At 54.2% G+C, this 27,219-nt stretch overlaps 1 protein-coding gene across 8 annotated transcripts in view; it reads left to right on the forward strand.

The window, feature by feature from the left end:
* SYT3 (synaptotagmin 3) overlaps positions 1-24,174 on the forward strand; it is a 31,051-nt gene extending 6,877 nt beyond the window's left edge. For 2 of the 8 annotated variants that reach the window (XM_074386035.1, XM_074386036.1), the window contains exons 2-11: positions 8,097-8,234; positions 9,834-9,996; positions 12,314-12,839; positions 14,496-14,883; positions 15,925-16,143; positions 17,788-17,908; positions 18,079-18,250; positions 18,350-18,482; positions 22,675-22,743; positions 23,678-24,174. In XM_074386035.1, coding sequence (XP_074242136.1) covers positions 9,849-9,996; positions 12,314-12,839; positions 14,496-14,883; positions 15,925-16,143; positions 17,788-17,908; positions 18,079-18,250; positions 18,350-18,482; positions 22,675-22,740 — 1,773 coding nt within the window. In that variant the 5' untranslated portion in view covers positions 8,097-8,234; positions 9,834-9,848 and the 3' untranslated portion in view covers positions 22,741-22,743; positions 23,678-24,174. The other 6 variants (XM_039466375.2, XM_039466374.2, XM_074386034.1 and 3 more) reach the window with 6 other exon arrangements.
* The last annotated feature ends 3,045 nt before the right edge of the window (positions 24,175-27,219 follow it).

The following is a 27,219-nucleotide window of genomic DNA, read 5'->3' on the forward strand; positions in this document are numbered from 1 at the left end:
GGGCGATCCTCCCACCTCAGCCTGTGAAAGTGCTGGGATTGCGGGTGTGAGCCGCCACGCCTGGCCCAGCCTCCTCGCGATCCCATCCTCCATTCTCTCACCCTCATTCCCCTCCTCACAGGCGAGGCTCCAGAGGGGTCCTTCTGTGCCCAGCACTGACCTGCCCCCTCCCTCCTCACAGTCCTCCCAGGGCTCCCCAGTGCCTTGGACAACCCTTCAGCCCCTCACCTGGGCTGAAAGAGTAGCCCCACCTCCCTCTCCCACCTCACCCCCTCAAACATCCTCTAGCTACCCTTTATTAATTATTTTATATAAATAATCCCTCCCGCACATCCTGCCTTATTTCTGTCTCCACTCTTTCCATATGCTGTGCCTTCTGCCTGGAATGCTCTTCCAACCTCCTTCTTTCCCTATGCCCCAAAATGCCCTCATCTTTTAATAAGAAGCTCGAATGCTCCTCTTCCAGGAAGCCCTCTCTGACTCATCCTCCTCCCTCGGCCTGTTATTATCTGCTCCTTCTCCGGACTTCTGAACACTGCCCCCTACCCCATCTGTCTGGCTCAGAAATTTGGGTCCTGACTCATCTCTGGCTCTCCAGCATCACCCCCCACAGGGCCAGGCTTCTGGGAAGTTCAGGACACATGAGTTGAATGAACACATGATTATTTCTCTCTATTTCTGTCACTCACACTCAGTAGCCCCGTAACCCCATCTGCCCTGTCCCTCCTGGTCTTCACAAGCCAACATAAGGTGAAGAAAAGGACATGGCTTCTGACATCGAACAGACCAGCCTCCGATGCTGCTCCCAGGCTGTGCGATGTCAGGCAAATGTCGTCCCCTCTCTGAGCCTCCTCTTCCTCATCTCTTGCCTTCCTTAATGCTACCTTCAAGGGCTGTTGGTGCTTACAAGAGGCAAGGTACAGCAACACCCCCAAATTCGAGCCAGGCACCAAGGAGGCACCCCAAAGGAGGTCGTTTCCTTTCCAGTCCTCTGACTCTGCGTCTTGCTTTGGCTGTCTTTGCGTCTCTCTCTGCTCCTCTGTGTCTCTCTTCTTCCCTCTGGGGTTTGAGTATCTCATCTCTCTGTGTGGCTTAATTTGATTTTTTTTGGAAGTTTGGGTTGTTTTATTTATTTATTTTGGGACAAGGTCTTGCTCTGTTGCTCAGGCTGGTGTGCGGTGGTGCAGTCACAGCTCACTGCAGCCTCAACCTCCTAAGCTCAAGCGATTCTCCCGCCTCAGCCTTCCAAGTAGGTAGGACTACAGGCACGCACCACCACGCCTGGCTAATTTTTGTATTTTTTTGGTAAAGCTGAAATTTTACCATGTTGTCCAGGTTGGCCTTGAACCCTTTTTTTTTTTTTTTTTTTTTTTTTTTGAGACGGAGTTTCGCTCTTGTTACCCAGGCTGGAGTGCAATGGCGCGATCTCGGCTCACCGCAACCTCCGCCTCCTGGGTTCAAGCAATTCTCCTGCCTCAGCCTCCTGAGTAGCTGGGATTACAGGCATGCACCACCATGCCCAGCTAATTTTGTGTATTTTTAGTAGAGACGGGGTTTCACCATGTTGACCAGGATGGTCTCGATCTCTTGACCCCGTGATCCACCCGCCTCGGCCTCCCAAAGTGCTGGGATTACAGGTTTGAGCCACCGCACCCGGCCTTGAACTCTTGACTTTAAGCTCTCTGCCCACCCCAGCCTCCCAAAGTGCTGGGATTACACTGTGTCTAAATTTGAATTCCTGTATCGCACATTTCTGTATTCCTGTATCTCACTGTCTGCATCTTGTAGATTTCTGTGTGTCTTCCTGTCTCCATCTTTCTCTCCCTGTCTTTCTCTCTGTACGTCTGTCTCTGTCTCCATCACTCTATTTCCCCCTCTCTGTTTCTCTGTCTCCATCTCTCTTTCCTCCCCTTTCTCTCTGTGTCTCTTTCTCTGCCTCCATCACTCTGCCTGTTTCCCCATCTGTCTGCTTCTCTGTGTCTCCTTGCCTGTCTCTCTGCCTTACCCCGACCAGCTTTCCTCTGCCACTCACTCCATCTCTCTGGACCATCCCTGGCCCACTTCCTGGCCTGGCTCCCAGTCTAAGACACACATCCCTGAATCAGCGTTTTCCTCCAATTTCAGAAATATTGTCAGCATTGCAGTGGCAGCAGGGATGGCCATAGCCCTGGTCAAAGGGTTTGCCTTCCCACCTCCCCATTCTCAGGGTTTGTTCTCTCCAGGGGGAGCACAGGAGAACAAGTGAGTCTGTATTTACACACGTGTATATGCCTCTGAATGTGTCTGCATCTATCATCAGGCACATTTGTGTGTAAATCTGTAGGTATTTGTGAAAACTCATTCATTCAGTCATCCATCCATCCATCCCTTCATCTGTTTCTCCAACATCCACCGATCCATCCGATCATCCATCCATCTACCTAACCCTCCACTCAGCCCTCTCTTCATCTATTTCTCCAAAATCCATCCATCCATCCTCCATCTACTTCTTCATCTACCCACCCCATCATCTATTCCATCATCCATCCATCCACCCAGCCTCCACTCATTCATCCATCCGTACTATCATCCAGTCATCCATCCATTCCTTCATCTATTTCTCCAATCCATCCATCCACCAATCCATCCATCTTCTATCCATTCAACCACTTACCCATTCATCCCTTCATCTATTTCTGCAGCTTCCATCCATCCCATCCAACAATCCGCTCATCCACTCATTCACTCCTTCATCTATTCCTCCAACATCCATCCATTTATCCACCAATCTGGCTATCCTCTATCCATCCAGCCATTCACTCATCCATTCCTTCATCTATTTCTGCAGCATCCATCTATCCATCCTCCATCTGACTCTTCGTCTATCCATCCAATCACTCATGTTTTCACCCAACCATCCACTCATTCATCTATCCATTCCTTTATGTGTTCCTCCAACATCCATCTATCCATCCACCATTCTATCCATCTTCTGTCCATCCAACCATTCACCCACCCATCTATCCATCCACTCATTCATCTATCCACTCCTTCATCTATTCCTCCAATATCTGTCTATCCATCCACCATTCTGTCCATCTTCTATCCATCCAGCCATTCACTCACCCATCTATCCATCCACTCATTCATCTATCCACTCCTTCATCTATTCCTCCAATATCTGTCTATCCATCCACCATTCTGTCCATCTTCTATCCATCCAGCCATTCACTCACCCATCTATCCATCCACTCATTCATCTATCCATTCCTTCATCTATTCCTCCAACGTCCATCTATCCATCCACCGTTCCATTTTCTATCCATCCAACCATTCACTCATCCGTCCATCTAGCCATCCATCCCTTCATCAATCCTTCCAGCATCTATCCAGTCATGCACCCACCCATCAATACATCATGGAGTCCTACATTCCTCCACTTATGCATTCACATGTTCACTCATTCATTCAACCAACCAATATGTATTGAGTGCCTACCATGTGCCGGGTACTGTGCCAGGCAGCTGGGACACCACTATGAACAAAACAAAGTGCTCCTCCTGTGGAGCTTGTGTGCTCGGCAGTCCTCAGAGGGCCAACCCCGCTCCTGCCCCCAGGTCTTACGCGAGCTGTTCCTTCTCTCTGGGACATTTCCCTTTCCCTCCCTCATCTTCACCACCTGGCTTATGCCTACTCATCCTTCTGAGCTCGGCTGAAAAGTCATTTGCTCAGGGACCTCCTTGATCTCTCTCAAACACGCAGCACAATGGATATCCCTTCCTAGCGTTGATCCTAGTAGGAGGGTCCTAGTATGTATACTTATTTGATTATTATCTGTCTCTTCCACTAGACCATGAGCTCTTCCAAGCCTGGCATTTTAGTCTGTTTTGTTCCCAGCTGAATTTCTGGTGCCCCCAAAAGTGCCTGGCACACATTAGGTGCTCAGAAAGTATTTCTTAAATGACTGCATGAATTGAGTTGAAGGAATGGGGAAGAGCCTATCTCTGCCTCCTGGCTCCCTGTCCGGTGCTCTTTATATTGTTCTGTACTGCTAGCAGCAGTGACATGCAAGTCCTCAGATGGGTCATAGATGTCAACAGCATGGTGGTTACAGGCAAGGGCTCCGGATTCAGATCCACTCGGTTTTTTTGTTTTTTCTTTTTCTTTTGAGACATCACTCTGACGTGCAGACTGGAGTGCAGTGGCACAATCATGGCTCACTGCAGCCTCCATTTCCCTGCAGCCTCGACTTCCGGGACTCAAGCAATCCTCCCACCTCAGCCTCCCCCCGCTCCCAAGCAGCTGGGACTACAGGCATGTGCCACCATGCCCAGCAAATTTTTGTAAAGATGGGATCTCACTATGTTGTCCAGCAAGTCTCGACTCCTGAGCTCACACAATCCTGCCGCCTTCAGCCTCCCAAAGTGCTGAGATTATAGGTGTGAACCACTGCAACTGTTGGTTTGTAGTCTCCACTCACACTTTCCAGATGTGTGACCTTGGACAGGGCACTTCCCTTGTTAAGCCTCAATTTTCTCACTCGTCAAGTCCAGCTAAAGTTTAAATGAGCAAATGCATTTAGTTTTTAGTTATGACAACTCTAAACACTACCCATTTTTCCTAAGCACCTTCCATGAATTTAATTTAACCCTTAAAATAACTCAATGAGATAGAATATGATTTTTTTTTTTTTTTTTTTTTTTTTTTTTTTTTTTTTGAGACAGAGTCTCACTCTCTCGCCAGGCTGGAGTGCAGTGGTGTAATCTCAGTTCACTGCAATGTCTGCCTCCCAGGTTCAAGCGATTCTCCTGCCTCAGCCTCCTGAGTAGCCGGGACTACAGGCCTGCACCATAATACCTGGCTAATTTTTGTATTTTTAGTAGAGAAGGGTTTATCATGTTGGCTAGGATGGTCTCAATCACTTGACCTCGTGATCCACCTGCCTCCGCCTCCCAGAGTGCTGGGATTACAGGAGTGAGCCACTGCACTTGGCCAAGATACAATGTGATTTTTTAAAGTATTATTATCTGCCCTTACAGAGAGAGAAACCAAGGCATGGAGAATATAAGTAATCCCTCCAAGGTTGCATGGAGAGGGGAGCAGAGCTGGGATCTGAATCCCAGTGCTCTGCCCCCAGAGTCACATAGACAACCAGTGCACTACGGCTGCCTCTCCATGCCTGGGCAGCCTCCGAATCTGAGCATCTCTTTGGAAACGTGTCATGGCAGCCTGGCAAGCCCATCTGTGTGCCCATCTCTGAGTATGCACATCACTGCATGTCTCTCCCTGTGGAACGGGGCTACCTGTGGACCCTGGCAGGCCCAGCAGGGTGCAAGCCGTCAGAGTCGGCACTGGGACCTGCATGCATGGTCCGTAGGTGTACACCCACACATGCTTCTCTGGGTGTCAACGCACATCCATCTGGGGGGATACAAGAAGCCACAAGGATGGGACTCTGGGCAAACCTGGGAGGCATTTCTGGGGGTTCTGTGGTAGGATAATGACTGTGAGATGTACACATCGGCAGCGGTAGGGGTGGAGTGTGATCTAATTAGAGGAAGGACCCAGGACGCTTGCTGGACGTTGTATTTGCAGAAGCAGCCAGCGATTTTTACTTTATCTATTTATTTTGTCATTTTTATTTCTGGCTCTAAATATTTATTTCTTTATTTTAATTTTTTATTTTTGAGACAGGATCTCACTCTGTCACCCAGGCTGGAGTGCAAGTGGCACATTCTTGGCTAACTGCAACCTCTACCTCCCAGGTTCACGTGATCCTCCTGCCTCAGCCCCTCAAGTAGCTCGGGCTACAGGGTTGCATCACCACACCTGGCTCATTTTTGTACAGACAGGGTTTTGCCATGTCGCCCAGGCCGGTCTTGAACTCCTGAGCTCAAGTGATCCGCCCACCTTAGCCTCCCAAAGTACTAGGATTACAGGCGTGAGCCACCACACCTGGCCTATTTATTCTTGAGATGGCTCTTGCTCTGTTGCCCGGGCTGGAGTGCGGTGGGGCAGTTATAGCTCACTGCAGCCTCAAAATCCTGGGCTCCGGCAATCCTCCCACCTCGGCCTCCTGCATAGGTGGGACTACAGGCATGCGCCACCACACCCACTAGTATTGTTTTGGTTTTTTGTTTTTGTTTTGTAGAGATGGGGTCTCACTATGTTGTCCAGGATAGTCTCAAACTCCTGGACTTCAAGTGATCCTCCCTTCTTGGCCTCCCAAAGTATTGAGATTTACAGGTGTTAGCCCAGACTGATTTTTACTTAGAGGTTATATTTATTTGAATGTCACTGACTGAGGGTCAGCACTGAGGGGCCCTCCAAGCCATCCTCCAGGCTACATAGATCTAGCACAAGCTCGTCCAACCCATGGTCTGAGGCTCCCAAGCAGCCCAAGACGGCTTGGAATGCAGCCCCACACAAATTTGTAAACTTTCTTAAAACATCACAAGCCTTTTTTGGTAATTGTTCTTTTATTTTAGCTCATCGGCTATTGTTAGTGTTACTGTATTTTCTGTGTAGCCCAAGACAACTATCTTAATGTGTAGCCCAAGACAACTTTTCTTCCAGTGCGGCCCAGGGAAGCCAAAAGATTAGACACTCATGATCTTCTAGACCTTACCCAAGGGATTTAACCTCCACGGGCCTCAGTTGTGTCCTCTGTGAAATGGGAATGACATAATTGCACCCAAGGGAAACTTAAATGAGAAAATGCTTTCAAAGCACTTAGCACTTCACCACTTACAGGAAGTGACAATTGCGATTGACTGCTTATTAATATACCAGAAACTCTTACTTGCTGCTTTTGAGAAATATTCATTAAGCGCTTAATTGGTACCAATGTTTTGTCTACACTGACTGGTTTCTCAAACGGTGGATCCCTTAGGCAGTAAGTTTGTGGTGTGTATTTAACTGATGAGGAAATGGGGGCTCAGAGCAAGAGGTGCACACAGGCAGGAGGTGGCCCAGGTGGGATTCAAACCCAGGTCCCTGATAGTACCTGTATCCTGGCTGTGGCACTGTACCTTTGAGTTTCAGCTTCCCCTTCCACCACCGGCCTTCAGAGCGGCTCAGGTGGGAGGGCCTGAAGTCCTGGGTTCCTGGGAAGAGGGGCCTAGGGTCCTGGACTTCTACCTTTGTGATAGAGGAGCGGAGAACCTGGCCCCGGACCGTGGAGAAGCAGCGTGTCAGGATCCCAGATCTCTGGATCCCCAACGTGGAAACGCACTTGGTCTCTGATGCCTTGGTCCCAAGGAAATCTCCCTGCTTCCTTGCTGAGGCGAAGTGATTTTGGCTTTCTGGCCGCGGGTTTGCAGCGGGGAAAGGAGGGAGGGTGCAGGGGGAGGAGCCGTAGACCTGCGACAGTGGCAAGGAGGAGCCGAGCCGGCACCGCGGCGCGGCGGGCGCGCGGGGCTGCAGCGGCGGCGGCGGCGGCGGCGGCGGCGGCAGCGGCTGCAGCGGCGGCTCTGGGTGAGAGAGCTCCTCCCCTCCCCCCGCCACAGCCCCCGCCCCAGCTAGATCCCGGGGGTCGGCCCCGGCGCGCGGGGGCGGGGTAGGTGCAGAGCGCGTGGATCTCGGGCCGGGGAGTGGGAGCGGGAGCGATGCAGCGCTCTCCGGCCACCCCGGGAGATGGACACGTGGCCTTGGAAGGGGGTCCCGAAATACCTAGGTGTACCCCACCCCTCGCCCACCGACCTCTAGCGCGTGGGGATCGTTTCCCCATCCCGTGGCCCCGAAGGACTTAGGGCTCCGTGGCTTTTCGAAGTCCCGGACATCGTTCCCCTCCCCTGCAGCGTCTTGGGACCCCAACATCTTAACCCCACCTCAACCTTAAAAAAAGAAAAAAAAAAAATTCCCATCCGCTCTGCAGCCCGGGGAGGCATTAAGGACTTCAACTCCCAGCAGCCCCTGCAGCGTCGGGTCTATGAAGCCGCAGCTGCGCGAGCGCGAGGCCTGCCGGGAATTGTAGTCTCTTACCCCTTAACGGGAGCTGGGGGCCCGGAGGTGGGAGGGGGGGTGGCCGGGCTCCCAGTGGGTCGCCTGGGGTCGGGCAGCCGGCTCGAGGAGGGCAAGATGTGACTCTTAAGCTGAGCTTCTTCTCTCGGCCTCAGCCCCCGGATCAGACTTCCCCTCTCATCACCCAGCGTCTGGGGACGGGTCCACAGTCCCTTGTCCGCCCGACAACCCCCATGGGCTGCCGCCCGCCGCCGCCTCCGCTGCCACCCGGGACGCGGCAGAGATAAGCTCAGGTGAGTGTGACCATGCCTGTCTTGGAGTCCTGGCCTTCTGCAGCACCCCCACGACACCTGTCCATCTGTGAGCCCTGGTCTGTCTGTTCCTAATTCCCCTGCATCCCCCTTCAACCCGTCTTGATGCCTGGCTCTGAGCCATGTGTCACTAATTCCCCCTCTCCCCACATCCACCTCTCCCTCCTAGCCCCCTCTCATTTATGTGCTCATCCAGCCTTCCCTTCTGAACCCATGTCTGTCTGCCCAGCCCTCCTCTCTCTCCTTTTGTCTGTCTGTGATCTCTAGACATCATCTACCGCCCTTTATTTCCGCACCCATCCATCCTCCCCTTCGACGGTTCCTCTTTCAAAGACATTTCTGCCCACACTCCTGCCTGCCCCTCTTCACCGTCCCTCTTCCACTCGTCTCTCGAGCCCCCGTGAATTAATCACATCTCAGCTCCTTCCTTGTCACTGTCCATCCCAAGTCTCAATCCTTGACATTCCTTCTGCTGCCTGTTCACCTCTCCCTCCCCTCTCTTCCAAGCCCCAGGCTGGCCTTTTCATCAACTCTGTCTCCGCTCCCTGCCTCCCTCCCTCCCTCAACTTGGTCCCCTTCTCTCCACCCCCAGCTACCACCACACCTGGTCCGCCTCCTATCTCTCTACCTGCATCCAGCCCTGTCTCCTGGTCCTCCCTACGTCTACCCCCGTCTGGCCTCCTTCTTTGTCCCTGGACCTTCCAAGTGCTCCCTCCCACCCTAAACCCCCGTTCATCCTGTTCCTGCGGTCTAACACGCTTTTCTCTACAATGCCTTTCCCCACCCCGGCACCACTGCCCCCTGCCTGTGGCTGGCTCCATGTCATCCTTCAGGTCTGGGAGAGCCCTCCCTGACCGCCCCCCTCTGAGGTCCTCGGTGACACATCCTCCAGCGGTGTCCCGTGGAGCGTTCCTCACTGTCTGAGAGTGACCCGTTCGCGTATGTGTTTTTGTTTGCTTGCTTACTCTACGTCTCCTCTCGTTGGATTGTGACCCCGGGAGGTCAGGGAACTCCAGGACCTTGTTCTCTGCTGGATTCGCAGCAACCAGCACAGCATGCAGGGTGTAGTCGGTGCTGGACGGATGCTGGCTGAACGAATGAGTGAGGAGTGGCCGGCACCTTGTCTGCTCATCCCTAACTCCCCTTCCTTCATCTGTGCAGCCCTAATCTTTGTTTCCTCGTCTGTCCGTCCCTTTATTTGTGCATCCTGATTCTTTGTCCCCTCACTGCCCTTCTCTGTCTCTTCCTCCTTGTTCATTTGTCCCTGTTCTGCCCTCTACTCCATTGACGCTGATCTCTGTCCCCTTGGCTTATCCAGTCCCTGTTACTCTCTCCATCCCTAACTTCGGCCCTCTTGTGCGTCCGCTCCGCATTCCTTTTGCTTCCCCATCCCGCCCTAATACCTGTCCCCTCGTCCTTCCTCAGATCTCCACCCCTTATCCATCTCTCTCTCATCATCGTCCCGTTTGCCCATCCTTCCTCTGCTCGGTGTCGCCTTCCACCCTTATCTCCACACCTGCCCACCCTTCTCTCCCATTCTGTTTCCCATCTGCCCCTGCGCCCCACCCCTCCCACGCACAGGACCGGACGGCCACCATGTCAGGGGACTATGAGGACGAGCTCTGCCGGCGGGCACTCATCCTGGTCTCAGACCTCTGTGCACGAGTCCGGGATGCCGACACCAACGACAGGTGCCAGGAGTTCAATGACCGAATCCGAGGCTACCCCCGGGGTCCAGATGCAGGTCAGCACCCCTGGCTGTTTCGGCCAGCCCCCTGCCTGCATGGCCAGGAGACTCCGAGCAGACCTGCTCAGCTTTCTGTTGCCGGTGGGGCCAGTCCCTCATAGAGTCTTGCCCCCATCCTGCCTGCTGCTGCCCCTCTCCCAAACTTCTGATCCAAGGAGAAGGCTGTGTGGTCCACTTGACCCCTGACTTTTTGACTTTTGCCCTGTGGGCCTCCCTCTGACTACTGCCACCAAACGTCCCCTTCAGATATCTCTGTGCATCTTGCGTGCGTCTCGGGCTCTTGAGTGAGACTGTCTGACTTGTTTGGGATCAAATCCTACCTCCCCCACTTTATTAATAACTGCCTGGCTATAGGTGAGTGACTTTTCTTCTGAGCCTCAGTCTCCTTGTCCGGAAAATGGGGATAATAAAAGGGGTGCTTCATAGGGCAGATGAAAGACGTCAAGGGTGTAACGCCTGGGAAGCACTTAGAGCAACGCTGGGGGGCTGCGTGGCCATTCATTCAACGTTGGGATTCACTTACTGAGCCTGCGAGGTCCTTAAACATCTCACGTCTCGGTGATGACTCACAGTGACCCCTTGTGGGGATATCGAATCCCCATTTCCCACAGGGGAAACTGAGGCTGAGAAAGGTGAAGTGACCTGTCCAAGGTCACACCGCTAAAAAGCAGCAGGGTGCTGGGAACCAGGAAACGTTATGAGTGTCATTGTCCAGATGAGGAAATGCTGACCAGAAGAAGCATGTGCTGAGCAATTACAACCACAGTCACACTTGCTGAGCACCAGGGCGGGGCCTGGCGCTGCACACGCAGGACGCCCAGGTGACAGCCATGAGAGATAAGGGCCAGAGAGCAGCAGTCCCTTGCCTAGAATTTCGTCTTGCATAGTCCAGTACAGCACTGTAGTTTGGGGGTCCCCGAGACCACCCTCGGGTTCAATGATTCGCTAGAATCATTGACTCCCAGAACTCAGGAAACTGTTTTCTTGTTGTTGTTTTTGTTTGTTTATTTGTTTTTTGAGGTGGTGTTTCACTCATGCTGCCCAGGCTGGAGTGCAATGGCGCGATTTCTGCTCACTGCAACCTCCACCTCCCAGGTTCAAGTGATTTTCCTACCTCAGCCTCCCAAGTAGCTGGGAATACGGTCACCTGCCACCATGCCCAGCTAATTTTTTTGTGTTTTTAGTAGATCTGGGGTTTCACCATGTTGGCCAGGCTGGCCTCGAACTGCTGACTTCAAATGATCCATCCACCTGCGTTGGCCTCCCAAGAGTCCTGGGATTAGGCGTGAGCCACCATGCCCAGCTGGAAATTGTTATACTCATGGTTATAGTTTATTATATATTGTCCCATATATGTGGCTGATTGCTGGTGTGGCTGACGTTAGTCTCCAGCTCCTGTAGAGGCTGAGCTGGAGGCCTCCAGCATACATCACAGTGTTCGCATAGACTATCACGCTTGATCCAAGGCCCAGGTAAACAAAGACACTCTAATCAGGCAGGACATTCCATGGCCTTAGAGGTTCCCCTACCAAGAGCTGATCACCTTTCTCTGGGCGAGGTGAATCTTCTACTGCACACCTATACTGCCTCTCCACACCCGGAGAGCTCCCCAGTCTGTGCAGACAGGAAGGGGGAATCTGTCAGGGTTTGTGGGAGTCACGCTTTGAGTTGGACAGCGTCTGAATCAGACTGGCAGTGTTTAATTTTTCTCCACAATGACCCTGTTTTCTCAATTCGCCCTGTATTCAGGAGGCCGCTGAAGTCCTTGCCTCTGGCTTCTAAGAGGCCCCCCAGAATGCTCAGTGAGTGCTGGTCACATAAAAAGGAACACTCTGGCCGGGCATAATGGTGTACGCCTGTAACCCCAGAAATTCGGGAAGCCGAGGTGGATGGATCACCTGAGGCCAGGAGTTTGAGACCAGCCTGGCCAACGTAGCAAAACCCCATACATACTAAAAATACAAAAATTAGCCAAGCGTGGTGGCACACGCCTGTAATCCCAGCTACTCAGGAGGCTGAGGCAGGAGAATCACTTGAACTCGGGAGGCGGAGCGTGTGGGAGCTGAAATTGCACCATTCCATTCCAGCCTCGGCAACAAGAGCAAAACTCCATCTCAGAAAAAGAAAATGCAATACTTACCGTGTAGCGTCGTAGAGCATAAATTAAATGATACATGTAAAGTGCCTGGTTCTGGCAATCGCACGGATAATTGCAAGGCAAATACAAAGGGTGAATTTAACTCTTTGGGGACAGCAGAGGGAGGATGGACTGTGGCCCCACCCTGACCCCTACCTCTGTCCTCATTCTTTCTAGACATCTCCGTGAGCCTGCTGTCAGTCATCGTGACATTCTGTGGCATTGTCCTTCTGGGTGTCTCTCTCTTCGTGTCCTGGAAGTTGTGCTGGGTGCCCTGGCGGGACAAGGGAGGCTCGGCAGTGGGCGGTGGCCCCCTGCGCAAAGACCTAGGCCCTGGTGTTGGCCTGGCGGGCCTGGTAGGCGGCGGTGGGCACCACCTGGGGACTGGCCTGGGTGGTCATCCTCTGCTGGGCGGCCCACACCACCATGCCCATGCCACCCACCATCCACCCTTTGCCGAGCTGCTGGAGCCAGGCAGCCTGGGGGGTTCTGACACCCCTGAACCCTCCTACTTGGACATGGACTCGTATCCAGAGGCTGCAGCAGCCGCAGTGGCCGCTGGGGTCAAACCGAGCCAGACATCCCCTGAGCTGCCCTCTGAGGCAGGAGCAGGCTCTGGGTTGCTCCTGCTGCCCCCCAGTGGTGGGGGCTTGCCCAGCGCCCAGTCACATCAGCAGGTCACAAGCCTGGCACCCACCACCAGGTGAGAGAGGATACTGGGCTGGGGGTCCACTCTGAACTTCTGCTCCTCCTCTGTGTCTCTTTCCCATCTATGGCTCTTAGAAGTTCAGGATTTGGAGGAGAATTGGGGTATTAACTCCTGGATCCTGGAGGTGGAGGTGTCTCAGCTGAGACCCGCAGGCTGAGAGAGTTGGCCAGGCAAGGAGGCAGGGCTGTGACTTGGGCATTCCAGGCGAAGGGAGTGCCCCAGGCAAAGACGAGAGGAGAACAAGATTGTAGTGCATTGTGGGAACAGCCCTTAGTCACCAAGGCATGAGAATAAGTTTGAAAAAAAAAAAAAAAAAAAAACAACTTCAGGCTGGGTGCGGTGGCTCACATCTGTAATACCCGCACTTTGGGAGGCTGAGGTGGCCGGATCCCTTGAGGTCAGGAGTTCGAGACCAGCCTGGCCAATATGGTGAAACCTCATCTCTACTAAAAATACACACACACACACACACACACACACACACACACACACGCACACGAAAGAAAGAAAAGAAAGCCAGGCATGGTAGTGCGTGCCTGTAGTCCCAGCTACTCAGGAGGCTGAGACAGGAGAATCACTTGAACCCTGGAGCCAAGATACACCACTGTACTCCAGCCTAGGCGGCAGAGCAAGACTCCATCTCAAAAAAGAAAAAAAAAAAAAGAAAGAAAGAAAAAGAAAAGAAAACCTCAGAGATGTGGCTACAGACGCCAGACCACATGGGGCTTTAAGTGCCAGGCTGAGGATCTGGGACTTTGTCCTGAGGGTACTGAGGAGCCATGGGGGGGTGGGGGGCTGTGAGCAGCCGAGGAGCAGGGTCAGCTCTGGGTGTAGAAGGAACCCTCTGGGGCCATATAAGGGTGGACTGGAGGGACACAGTGGAGACTGAGAGTCCAGGCAAGAGAGGACAAGGCCTGAGCTGTGACTGGGACAGTGGGGCTGTGGAGGAGAGATGGCCAGGGAGATTCAGAGAAGGGCAAAGAGGGTTCAAAGAAGGTCTGTGTTATGTGGGGCCTTTGGGGTCCATGGAGAAGCATCCTGGGACACCAGCTTGAGATCCAGAGGAGGTTACTGGAAGCTGGTGCCTGCACAGGCCTGGGCTGGAACTAGCTTTGATACGGGGAGAATGAGGCCGGGCGCAGTGGCTCACATCTCTAATCCCAGCACTTTGGGAGGCCGAGGCAAGGCGGATCACCTGAGGTCAGGAGTTCGAGAGCAGCCTGACCAACACGGTAAAACCTGTCACTACTAAAAAGATAAAAACTAGCCGGGTGTGGTGGCATGTGCCTCTAATCCCGGCTACTTGGGAGGCTAAGGTAGGAGAATCGCTTGAACCCGGGAGGTGGAGGTTGCAGTGAGCTGAGATAATCCCATTCCACTCCAGCCTGGGCGACAAGAGCAAAACTCTGTCTCAGAAAGAAAGGAAAAGGAAGGGAGGGGGGGAGGGAAGGGAGTGCCTCCAGATACCAAGGGGGACACCGGCTCAGAGAGCACAGTGGCCTGCTCAAGCTCACAAAGTGAGCAAAGGAGGGGACTTGTGGCCACCTGGCTGGGGGTGGAGGGAAAGGAAGGCAGGAGTCTCCAGATCGTTGTACGCAGTCAAGGATCAAAGCCACTGACCTCATCTTGGTCTCCCCTCACCCCCTACAGGTACCCAGCCCTGCCCCGACCCCTCACCCAGCAGACTCTGACCTCCCAGCCGGACCCCAGCAGTGAGGAGCGGCCACCCGCCCTGCCCTTACCCCTGCCAGGTGGCGAGGAAAAAGCCAAACTCATCGGGCAGATCAAGCCAGAGCTATACCAGGGGACTGGCCCTGGTGGCCGGCGGGGCGGCGGGGCCCCGGGCTCTGGAGAGGCAGGCTCAGGGGCACCGTGTGGCCGAATCAGCTTTGCCCTGCGGTACCTCTATGGCTCGGACCAGCTGGTGGTGAGGATCCTGCAGGCCCTGGACCTCCCCGCCAAGGACTCCAATGGCTTCTCAGACCCCTACGTCAAGATCTACCTGCTGCCCGACCGAAAGAAAAAGTTTCAGACCAAGGTCCGGAGCAGCGGTGGGCTGGATACTGGGGTCTCACAGAGAGGGGCTGGGGGCCTGGACTCCAGGTCTGAGGGAGGAGGGGCTGGCGGTCTGGACTCCCAGGTCTGAGGGAGGAGGGGCTGGGGGCCTGGACTCCCAGGTCTGAGGGAGGAGGGGCTGGGGGCCTGGACTCCTGTGTCTGAGGGAGGAGGGGCTGGGGGCCTGGACTCCAGGTCTGAGGGAGGAGGGGCTGGGGGCCTGGACTCCAGGTCTAAGGGAGGAGGGGCTGGGGGGCCTGGACTCCAGGTCTGAGGGAGGAGGGGCTGGGGGCCTGGACTCCAGGTCTAAGGGAGGAGGGGCTGGGGGGCCTGGACTCCAGGTCTGAGGGAGGAGGGGCTGGGGGCCTGGACTCCCAGGTCTGAGGGAGGAGGGGCTGGGGGCCTGGACTCCTGTGTCTGAGGGAGGAGGGGCTGGGGGCCTGGACTCCAGGTCTGAGGGAGGAGGGGCTGGGGGCCTGGACTCCTGGGTCTGAGGGAGGAGGGGCTGGGGGCCTGGACTCCAGGTCTGAGGGAGGAGGGGCTGGGGGCCTGGACTCCAGGTCTAAGGGAGGAGGGGCTGGGGGGCCTGGACTCCAGGTCTGAGGGAGGAGGGTCTGGGGGCCTGGACTCCAGGTCTAAGGGAGGAGGGGCTGGGGGGCCTGGACTCCAGGTCTGAGGGAGGAGGGGCTGGGGGCCTGGATTCCCGGGTACCGTGGAGGAGGGCTGGGGGCCTGGACTCCTGGGTCTGAGGGAGGAGGGGCTGGGGGTCTGGACTCCCAGGTCTGAGGGAGGAGGGGCTGGGGGTCTGGACTCCCAGGTCTGAGGGAGGAGGGGTTGGGGGCCTGGACTCCCGGGTCCCTTGGAGGAGGGCTGGGGGCCTGGACTCCCGGGTCACATGGAGGAAGGGCTGGGGGCCTGGATTCCTGGGTACCGTGGAGGTGGGGCGGGGGGCCTGGACTCCCGGGTCCCTTGGAGGAGGGGATTGTAGACACGGTGTCTGTCTTCCGTGGCCCACCCCCACCAGGTGCACAGGAAGACCCTGAACCCTGTCTTCAATGAGACGTTTCAATTCTCGGTGCCCCTGGCTGAGCTGGCCCAGCGCAAACTGCACTTCAGCGTCTATGACTTTGACCGCTTCTCGCGGCATGACCTCATCGGCCAGGTGGTGCTGGACAACCTCCTGGAGCTGGCTGAGCAGCCCCCTGACCGCCCACTCTGGAGGGACATCATGGAGGGCGGCTCGGTCAGTGGCCCCCTCCCCTGACCTTCCCCTTCCCAGGACCCCAAGACCCCCCGGGTGGCAAGCCCCCTGCCCCCAGACTTCATAGCTACCTCACTTCTCCCTGCATTTCTCTGTTAAAATGTATCGCACGGGGGAAGATTGGAAACTTACAGGCAAGAACAGAGAATGATACAATGGACACCCTTCCTCTCCTTGAGGTCACCAAATATGATTGTCAGGCCTGGATCCGGTTTTCCAAACTCTCACCCCCGTGGCCATCAGCGCCTTCCTGCCTCAACCCCCGCTGCCTTCCGCCCTCTCATCCCAGACGTCTGACCTTCCAACTTGCTGACTTTCCAATGTCCGGACTTCTAGAAACCCCAATCCCTCAATAATTTCTGAACTTCTGAATTTTCCAAACCCCTGACATTGGAACTCTTTCATCTTCTAACCTTCTGTTTTTCCGTGGTCCCTGCCTGAACCCTGGTAGCCCAATCCCCCAGACCACAGCCGTCCTGGGGGCCCCAGTATCCTGACACTCCCCCGTTCTCCCAGCGCCCAGATTATCGGGCCCGGTGGCCGCCTCCTCATTCCTTCACGCCCCTTCCCTGCGGCACCTCATTCTCCCCATACCTCCAGCACCTCCCCAGTCCCACTCTTCGGTCCCCGTGGTGAGCGTCCTGAGCTCTTCTGCCCCCAGATCTCAGATCCCTACAGCGCCCCTGCTCCAATTCTGATTCCAGGGCCCTGCCCAGCTGGGGTGGCTGTGCATGTGCTTCAGGGAGGCCTTTCCGTGAGGAAGCGACTCGCTCTGACCACCTCATGGCCCTCCTCAAGGTCCTTTCCTCCTTGGAGCCTCAGTTTCCCCATCTGTCCAGTCGAGCTGGGTCTCTAGCTCTTCCTGCAGGCTTCTTCACAGGGCTCTCCCCGGCCTGCCCGCTTCGCCCCTCCAAGCCCAGCCTCTGGGATTGAATGAAGTGCCTCAGTTCCAAGGTCCCGTTCCCGGGGCCCCTGTGTGTCCCACCAGCTCCCCCTCCCAGTCACCACTCGCGGCAGCCCCGCACCAGAGCCTTCTGTCCGTATCCATGCTGTGCAGGAAGCCTACGTTGCTCTCTCTCTGGTCTTTGCCCCTCCACTCTCATTCTAGGTCACCGTCACCTCTGGATCTTCATACACCGCTAACCCACCGTCTATGTCCCTTTCTCTCTCTGGGTCTCTGTCCCCCTCCCTGTCTGGGTCTCTGTCTCCCTCTCTCTGGGCTTCTGTCTCTCTCTGAGTCTCTGTCTCTGTCTGTCTCTGGGCCTCTGTCTCTCTTACTTTAGAACTTTGTCTGTGGGTCTGTTTCTCCATCTGTATCTCAGTGTTTTGGCTCCTGTCTCAGTCTATTTCTCTCTCTCTTTCTCTCTCTCTCTCTCTCCCCTTCTCTTTCTCTCTCCCCTCACTCATGTCTCTTCCAATCTTCCCTGCAGAACAAATAGACTTTGACGGTCATGGGCGGCTGTGGCCAGGGAATTACTGGGCCTTGGCCCAGAGTCAGATTGTTAAGTGGTTGGGAAACCTGAGCGCTGGATGTCAGGGTGGAGAGCGGGAGGCTCCAGAGAGAAAATTAGGAAGAGCTGAAGAGGGGCTGAGGCAAGAGATCACTGACCTTGTCCCCAACTGCAGGAAAAGGCAGATCTTGGGGAGCTCAACTTCTCGCTCTGCTACCTCCCCACGGCCGGGCGCCTCACCGTCACCATCATCAAAGCCTCTAACCTCAAAGCGATGGACCTCACGGGCTTCTCAGGTGAGGGTCCTGGGTCTGAGGGAGGAGGGGCTGGGGGCCTGGACTCCCGGGTCTGAGGGAGGAGGGGCTGGGGGCCTGGACTCCCGGGTCTGAGGGAGGAGGGGCTGGGGGCCTGGACTCCCGGGTCTGAGGAAGGGAGTCTGTGTTCCTTACTTTGTCGCTGCTCCCAGACCCCTACGTGAAGGCCTCTCTGATCAGCGAGGGGCGGCGTCTGAAGAAGCGGAAAACCTCCATCAAGAAGAACACGCTGAACCCCACGTATAACGAGGCGCTGGTGTTCGACGTGGCCCCTGAGAGCGTGGAGAACGTGGGGCTCAGCATCGCCGTGGTGGACTATGACTGGTGAGGGGCGCAGCGGGGGTGGGGGGCGTGGCGGGAAGGCCGGGTGGGGACAGGCTCTTCCACCGCCCTCCCCCGGGCCTCACCGACCGCAACCCGCAGCATCGGGCACAACGAGGTGATCGGCGTGTGCCGCGTGGGCCCCGACGCCGCCGACCCGCACGGCCGCGAGCACTGGGCGGAGATGCTGGCCAACCCCCGCAAGCCCGTGGAGCACTGGCATCAGCTAGTGGAGGTGAGTGGGGTCCCGCACCGCACCCGTCCAGCACCCCAGCAGTCTCGGCCCCTCCATTCATGCAACCAACGCGAACGTCTTTTTATTATTATTATTTTATGTATTTATTTATTTTTGAGTCGGAGTCTCGCTCTGTCGCCCAGGCTGGAGTGCAGTGTCGCGATCTTGACTCACCGCAACCTCCGCCTCCCAGGTTGCAGCAATTCTGCTGCCTCAGCCTCCTGAGTAGCTGGGATTACAGGCATGTGCTGCCACCCCCAGCTAATTTTTGTATTTTTAGTAGGGACGGGGTTTCACCCTGTTGTCCAGGCTGGTCTTGAACTCCCGACTTTGGCCACCTCGGCCTCCAAAATGCTGGGATTACAGGTGTGAGCCACCGCGGCCAGCTGTGTGTGTGTGTGTGTGTGTGTGTGTGTGTGTGTGTGTGTGTCAGAGTCTAGCCTTTGTTACCCAGGCTGGAGTGCAATGGGCTTATCTCAGCTCACCGCAAACTCCGCCTCACAGGTTCAGGCAATTCTCCTGCCTCAGCCTCCCGAGTAGCTGGGATTACAGGTGTGTGCCACCACGCCAGCTACTTTTTTTTTTTTTTTTTTTTTTTTTGGGTAGCTTTTTAGTAGAGATGGGGTTTCTCCATCTTGGTCAGGCTGGTCTTGAACTCCAGACCTCAGCCACCTCAGCCTCCCCAAGTGCTGGGATTGCAGATCTCAGCCACTTCGCCCAGCCCACCTTGCGTCTTTATGAGCCATGGAGTCAGGCATCTTAGGTTCCAGTCCCTGCTGTGCCAACTTTAGCTGTGCAGCTTACAGCCAGTTTCCCAAATCCTCTGTGCCTCAGTTTACCCACTGGGAAATGGGACTGTTGATAGCATCTTCTGTTAGGATAGAGGTCAGACGTGCCGAGTTAAACGTTCTGCAAATGGTCGCTGTTGTTACCCATGAGACTAAGTTGAAAATAGGAGGAACTGGGTGAAAAGATCCAGGTGGGGGTGTGGCGGTTTATTTGTTTGTGTTGGGTCGTGTTAAGAGCAGGCTGTGACAATTACTTGATTGTGGCATACTGGGCAGGCAGCGACTTTTTCTTTTTTTTTTTTTTTTTTTTTTTGAGGTGGAGTTTCGCTCTTGTTACCCAGGCTGGAGTGCAATGGCGCGATCTCGGGGCGCGATCTAGGCTCACCGCAACCTCTGCCTCCCGGGTTCAGGCAATTCTCCTGCCTCAGCCTCCTGAGTAGCTGGGATTACAGGCACACGCCACCACGCCCAGCTAATTTTTTGTATTTTTTGGTAGAGACGGGGTTTCACCATGTTGACCAGGATGGTCTCAATCTCTCGACCTCGTGATTCACCCGCCTCGGACTCCCAAAGTGCTGGGATTACAGGCTTGAGCCACTGCGCCCTGCCGACATTTTTTTTTTTTAATGGGGTGGAGTGAGGTGACTCACACCTGTAATCCCAGCACTTTTGGGAGGCTGAAGTGGGAGGGTCATTTGAGCTCAGGAGTTCGAGACCAGCTTGGCCAAAATGTAGAGAAACCCCATCTCAGCCGGGCGCGGTGGCTCAAGCCTGTAATCCCAGCACTTTGGGAGGCCAAGGCGGGTGGATCACGAGGTCAAGAGATCGAGACCATCCTGGTCAACAAGGTGAAACCCCGTCTCTACTAAAAATACAAAAAGTTAGCTGGGCATGGTGGCGCGTGCCTGTAATCCCAGCTACTCGGGAGGCTGAGGCAGGAGAATTGCCTGAACCCAGGAGGTGGAGGTTGCGGTGAGCCGAGATCGTGCCATTGCACTCCAGCCTGGGTAACAAGAGCGAAACTCCATCTCAAAAAAAAAAAAAAAAAAGAGAAACCCCATCTCTACTAAAAATACAAAAATCAGCTGTGTGTGACTGTGGGCACCTGTAATCCAAATTACTCAGGAGGCTGAGGCAGGAGAATCACTTGAAGCTGGGAGGCAGAGGTTGCAGTGAGCCACCATTGTGCCACCGCACCCCAGCCTGGGTGACAGCGAGAGACTCTCTCAAAAAAAGAAGAGAAAAGAAAAAGTCATTTAAGATCATCGCTTAGTCAGGAGAAATAATCAAACATGGCCATTCTCTCAAGAAAAAACAAGAGCAAGGAGGTGGATGTAGAAAATGTTATTGATAGATTTGCCTCCACTAAAAGCCAAGAAACAGAGATCGCGTCGCTATAAACATTAAAAATAAATAAGTAGAAAAAAATAAAAAGCAAAAAAAAGCCAAGAAAGTAAAATTATTCAAATTCTGTCTAGGGTATATGTGAAAGATTTAAATGTAAAATAGTGTTGTGAATTTCAACACACTCTTCATTTTTCAGTGTTTTTCAACTAGTTTAGCATTTGGGGAAAAATAAATTTAGAAAAAATATATAGCAGCTTGGGCGGGTGCAGTGGCTCATGCCTGTAATCCCAGCACAAGCCTTGGGAGGCCAAGGCAGGTGGATTACTTGAGCCTGGGAGTTTGAACCTAGCCTGGGCAATATGGTGGGGGGGCTGTCTCTACAAAAATAATTTAGGAATTAGTAGGCATGATCATGCACACCTGTAGTCCCAGCTACTCAGGAGGCTGAGGTGGGAGGATCCCTTGAGCCCAGGAGTTTGATACTGCGATGAGCTATGATCTCACCACCACATTCTAGCCTGGGCAATGAAGCAAGAACCCCACTCCTTAAAAAAAAAAAAAAAAAAGCAAGTATATAAGGGCACATACTTTTCCTTAGGAATAGCAGTCTGATACGGCATGAGACTGACCTTTTTTTTTTTTTTTTTTTTTTTTGAGACGGAGTTTCGCTCTTGTTACCCAGGCTGGAGTGCAATGGCGCGATCTCGGCTCACCGCAACCTCCGCCTCCTGGGTTCAGGCAATTCTCCTGCCTCAGCCTCCTGAGTAGCTGGGATTACAGGCACATGCCACCATGCCCAGCTAATTTTTGTATTTTTAGTAGAGACGGGGTTTCACCATGTTGACCAGGATGGTCTCAATCTGTCGACCTCGTGATCCACCCGCCTCAGCCTCCCAAAGTGCTGGGATTACAGGCTTGAGCCACCGCGCCCGGCCGAGACTGACCTTTTAAAAAAAAAATTGATATTTTGTTCATCATGGATTTTTTTGCATTAATTCTGACTTTTTAAAAATACTGCATTAAGTATTTTTTTAAAATTTATATTGATTGATTGATTGATTGAGGCAGTCTCACTCTGTCACCCAAGCTGGAGTGCAATGTCACAATCTTGGCTCACTGCAACCTTCCCCTCCTGGGTTCAAACGATTCTCCTGCTCAGCCTCCCAAGTAGGTGGGAATACAGGTATGTGCCACCACACCCTGCATCTTTTTTTCTTTTTTAAGTAGAATGAGGTTTCACTATGTTGGCCAGGCTGGTCTAGAACTCCTGACCTCAAGTGATCCACCCACCTCAGCCTCCCAAAGTGTGGGGATTACAGGCGTGAACCACCGCACCCCGCCAGTATTGCATTAAATATTCTTTATCTTGATTGCTGCATCTGTGGCACACATTTACATGTAGTGCTGGGTGAAACTTGAAGCACATCACCAGATTTCGTCTGGCCCTGCTTGTGGGCTTCTTTCCAGTGATGATGAGGGACTCAACAGCTGGGCACAGAGCTCAGATTTGAGATTGGAAAAGACCGGGACTCTACAAAAGTGGACAGGATGGCGCTACTCCCTCCTTCGGTCATTCACTCATTCATCCCACAACCCTTCCCAGAAGTTTCTGGTGAGCCACTGCCCATGCTGGGCGATGCTGGAGGCACAGAGTCCAGGCAGAGTCCTGACTGCCCATGAATTTCAGCCCCTCGTGGTCCCTGTGGCCCCAGAAGGTCCTTCTGCACCCAGAGCTCCCCCTCCCTGCCCTTGCTCACAGCCCTCCTGTGGCTCCCCACTGCCTCCAGGACAGAGTCTCAGCCCTTTTGAGCCATGCAGGACCTGCCCCACTCCCTCCGGCAGCCACATCTCTCCCCCCATTTGCAGTCTCCTCTTTCTGTGCCTCCATTTACCCATCTGTAGAATGGAATTGTAATACCAACTGCCCGTCACTTCAGGGCCAAGTGAGAAAGCACATCCGAAGTAATGAACCAGGATTGACATCTTATCCTGCTGATGATTAGCATCAGTTTCAACTCTGTCCCTCACTCCCGAACCTTCTGGACTTTCTCCTTTAGGAAAAGACTTTGACCAGCTTTACAAAAGGCAGCAAAGGACTATCAGAGAAAGAGAACTCAGAGTGAGGGGTAAGGAGTCTGGCCACAGGGGTGGGGCTGAAGGTAGGGACCCCTGGGTCTGAGGGAGGAAGGCTGGGGGCCTGGACCCCTGGGTCTGAGGGAGGAGGGGCTGGGGGCCTGGAGTCCCGGGTCTGAGGGAGGAGGGGCTGGGCCTGGGACTCCTGGGTCTGAGGGAGGAGGGGCTGGGGGTCTGGAGTCCCGGGTCTGAGGGAGGAGGGGCTGGGCCTGGGACTCCTGGGTCTGAGGGAGGAGGGGCTGGGGGTCTGGACTCCCGGATCTGAGGGAGGAGGGGCTGGGGGTCTGGACTCCTGGATCTGAGGGAGGAGGGGCTGGGCCTGGGACTCCTGGGTCTGAGGGAGGAGGGGCTGGGCCTGGGACTCCTGGGTCTGAGGGAGGAGGGGCTGGGGCCTGGACTCCCGGGTCTGAGGGAGGAGGGGCTGGGGCCTGGACTCCCGGGTCTGAGGGAGGAGGGGCTGGGGCCTGGACTCCCGGGTCTGAGGGAGGAGGGGCTGGGGCCTGGACTCCCGGGTCTGAGGGAGGAGGGGCTGGGGCCTGGACTCCCGGGTCTGAGGGAGGAGGGGCTGGGGTCTGGACTCCTGGGTCTGAGGGAGGAGGGGCTGGGCCTGGGACTCCTGGGTCTGAGGGAGGAGGGGCTGGGGGCCTGGGACTCCTGGGTCTGAGGGAGGAGGGGCTGGGGGTCTGGACTCCCGGGTCTGAGGGAGGAGGGGCTGGGGGCCTGGAGTCCCGGGTCTGAGGGAGGAGGGGCTGGGGGCCTGGAGTCCCGGGTCTGAGGGAGGAGGGGCTGGGGGCCTGGACTCCTGGATCTGAGGGAGGAGGGGCTGGGCCTGGGACTCCTGGGTCCGTGGGTGGTGATGGGGCTGCAGGGGGTCATGGCGCACTTCTCTGCCGTTGCTGACCCGTCCTCTCCTGCCTCACCGTGCAGGTCTGGCCTAGGCCTGGGATCGGACCAGGCTCCCTCGGGACCCCATCTTTTCCTGCCCGGACCGTGAATTCATCTCCTTGAAGCCATAACGTCCGAGCTGCTGGTGCAGGGCAGCCCCGGCCCTGGGCTTCCCATCCCTGGAAGCGAGAGGATGGGAGGAGGCCGGCCCAGCCCCTTGTTTCAGGGTGGGGGGCATTCAGCCTCCGCTGTATCTGTCTTTTCTTCCCTGGGGCTCCCCCTCGAGTCGAGGGGCCATGCATGTCTGGGGGACCCCTGCCCCCACAACCCTCTGTCTGTCTGTCTCTTTGCTGTGTGTCCAAGACTTGGTGTCCTGACGCCTGTTCTCGCCGTGAATGTCAATGGGCCATCCGCTCTGTCCTTCCAGACACACACACCTGTGTCCACCCCTTCTGTTCGCCACACCCCGCGTCTGGCCGGTCCCCCCACTGCTGCTGCTATCAACGCCAGAATAAACACACTCCGTGGGCCTCACTCCACCTGGGCCTCCTGTCCTCTCTGAGACCGGGAAGCTGGATTGCAGCATGCTGGCTCTGCGAGCGGACAAATTCGTGTTTCTTTCAATGACTGGGCAACTTAAGGATCTCTCTTGAGCGTTGGTTTATAAAAATGGTGTTAGGATCACTGTGAGTACAGAACACAAAATGCAACCTAGAGCTATAAACAGAATTGAAAGACCTCCATCCATGGAAAGCCTGTGAACACAGAGGGATTTCAGGCATGGTTATATCCAGGTGTTCAAGGGACTCTTTCACTTCTGCTGTCCTTTTTTTTTGAGATGCAGTCTCCCTCTTGCCCAGGCTGGAGAGCAGTGGTGCCATCTCGGCTCACTGCAATCACCACCTCCCGGCTTCAAGCAATTCTCCTGCCTCAGCCTCCCTATTAGCTGGGATTACAGGTGCTCACCGCCACACCTGGCTAATGTTTTGTATTTTTGGTAGAGACAGGGTTTTACCACGTTGGCCAGGCTAGTCTAGAACTCCTGACTTCGTGTGATCCACCCACCTGCACCTCCCAGAGTGCTGGGATTACAGGTGTGAGCCACCATGCCTGGCTATTGACTTCTTTTTCAGGTGGGTCTTTGGAGTGGCGATGATATGGCCACTGGGAGCTCCAGGTGTATAATGCTGTATCTGTTACGGTGCCTTTGGCTGGAAAAAAACAAAAACAAAAACAAACAAAAAACCAGACTTCCCACCTGAAAGAGCTTAAATGAGAAAGCTGTTTCTGCATGATCGCTATCAAATCTTTCAAAGACAGACAGTCCCAGGGTTGGTTTGGTTGCTGAAGAACATCAGGCTCTGGTTGGCATCTCTGAGACTGGTGTTGATTCCCCTCCTGAGTACAAACTGTTTATAGCAGCATCGTGTTCTTACACCGTGGCATCTAAATCAGGCAGTGTAGACCGGGGCCTCCCCTCCTGTGTTCCTCCTTTTTCCTCCCCAGAATAATTCTCCTTATTTTTCTCTTGTCAGAACCCGGCTGTATGGCTACCCCGAGTTGCAAAGTGGTCTGGGCAGTGAACACCTCATTTCCAGTCCCCATGGTGGGGTGCGGGCTTTGCCTAGAGGAAGCATGGGTAGGGGAACGACTGTTGGGTAGGAAATTAACAGGATCTGCCGCAATTTCAAGAAATTAATAGGACTTGTAATTGCCTTCAGAGCAGATAACTTCAGAGGAAACAATGTGAGAATCAGCTGTCCCTCAGCTGCTGTGTCGTTCAGGGACAGGATTCTGATTGGTCCTGCTCAGAGCTTGGAGACACCTCGGGCCAATCATTGGGTACGGTTTGGGGCAGACTTTTGGGTCTGACCCCTGCCTTAGCTGACTCCTCCTCCTCCCCTGCCTGTGTTCCCCAGGATTGGTCCAAAGACCTTCAGGACCTCTTCCCTTTTTGCTGGAGGGATAAATTCATCTCTTGCAAGCCAGTAATGTAGAGATCCCTTGATTGACAGTTCCAACAGAATCACACAGCAATGGGCAAGGGACAGTCCCTCTAAGTGGCAGGTGTCCATACATTCTACCCTCAGCTACTTGACACTAATTCACACCTGCATTCCAGGACACGGTATTTCAAAAAATCCCATCGCAAAAATTGGTCCAATCACTGTGTCAGTTTGCTAGGGCTGATGTAACAAGTTACCATAACCTAGCTGAAAACAACAGAAATTTATTCTCTCACAGCTCTGGAGGCCAGAAGTCTGAAGTCAAGGTGTTACCGCCAGGCACAGTGGTTCATGCCTGTAAATCCCAGCACTTTGGGAGGCTGAGGCGGGAGGATCACTCAAGCCCAGGAGTTGGAGACCAGGTAACATAGTGAGATACTCTTTAAAAAAAAATGCCAGGCACTGTGGCTCACACCTGTAATCCCAGCACTTTGGGAGGCCAAAGCAGGCAGATCACAAGGTAAGGAGATAGAGACCATCCTGACTAACATGGTGAAACCCTGTCTCTACTAAAAATATAAAAATTAGCCAGACATGGTGGCACACACCTGTAGTCCCAGCTACTCGGGAGGCTGAGGCAGGAGAATCACTGGAACCCAGGAGGTGGGGGTAACAGTGAGCCGAGATTGTGCCATTGCACTCCAGCCTGGCATCAGAGCAAGACTCCGTCTCAGAAAAAAAAAAAAAAAATTAGCTGGGCATGGTGATACTCACTTGTAGTTCCAGCTACTCTGGAGGCCGAAGTGGGAGTATCACTTGAGCTCAGGAGTTTGAGACCAGCCTGGGCGGCATAGCAAGACCCTCTCTCTACAAATAATAGTAATAATAATAACAACAATAAAATTAGCCAGGCATGGTGGTACTCACCTGTAGTCCCACCTACCTGGCGGCTGAGGCAGGAGGATCACTTGAACCCAGAGTTTGAGGCTGCAGTGAGCTGTGACGGTGACATTGTACTGCAGCCTGGCCAAAGGCATTGGTGAGGTTTTCTTCTGAGGATCTGATGGAGAATCTGTTTCCCTCCTCCCTCCTCCCTCCTGGTGGCTGCTGGTGATCCTTCACCTTCCTTGGCTCATGGAGACATCACTCCAGTCTCTGCTTCTGTCTTTCCTTTGCCTCTTCCCCTGTGTGTCTCTGTGTCTCAAATCTCCCTCTGCCTTTCCCCTATAAGGACACTTGTCACTGGATGTAAGAGACCACTCTAAATCCTGGACGATGCCATTTAGAGATCCTTAATTACATCCCAGAGACCCTTCTTCTAAAGGGTCTGGTTCCAGGGGTGTAGGACATGGATATATCTTTCAGGGGCCACCGTTCAACCCACTGTAACCACCTTGAAAAACAGTTGGTCAGTTTCTTATAAAGTTAACACAAACTTACCATATGACTCAGCAGTGCAGTCCCACCCGTGAGAAATAAAAACATGTTCACACAAGTATTCACAACAGCCTTATTCATGATAGCCCCAATCTGGAAATGCAGAAACAACATCAATATCCATCAATGAGACGGTGGATGGTCAAACCGTGGTCTGTCCACAGGATGGAGTACGATTCACCCATAACCTGAACCACCTAC

This window comes from Saimiri boliviensis, chromosome 14 (assembly GCF_048565385.1).
Source record: "Saimiri boliviensis isolate mSaiBol1 chromosome 14, mSaiBol1.pri, whole genome shotgun sequence".
Lineage (NCBI taxonomy): Eukaryota > Metazoa > Chordata > Mammalia > Primates > Cebidae > Saimiri > Saimiri boliviensis.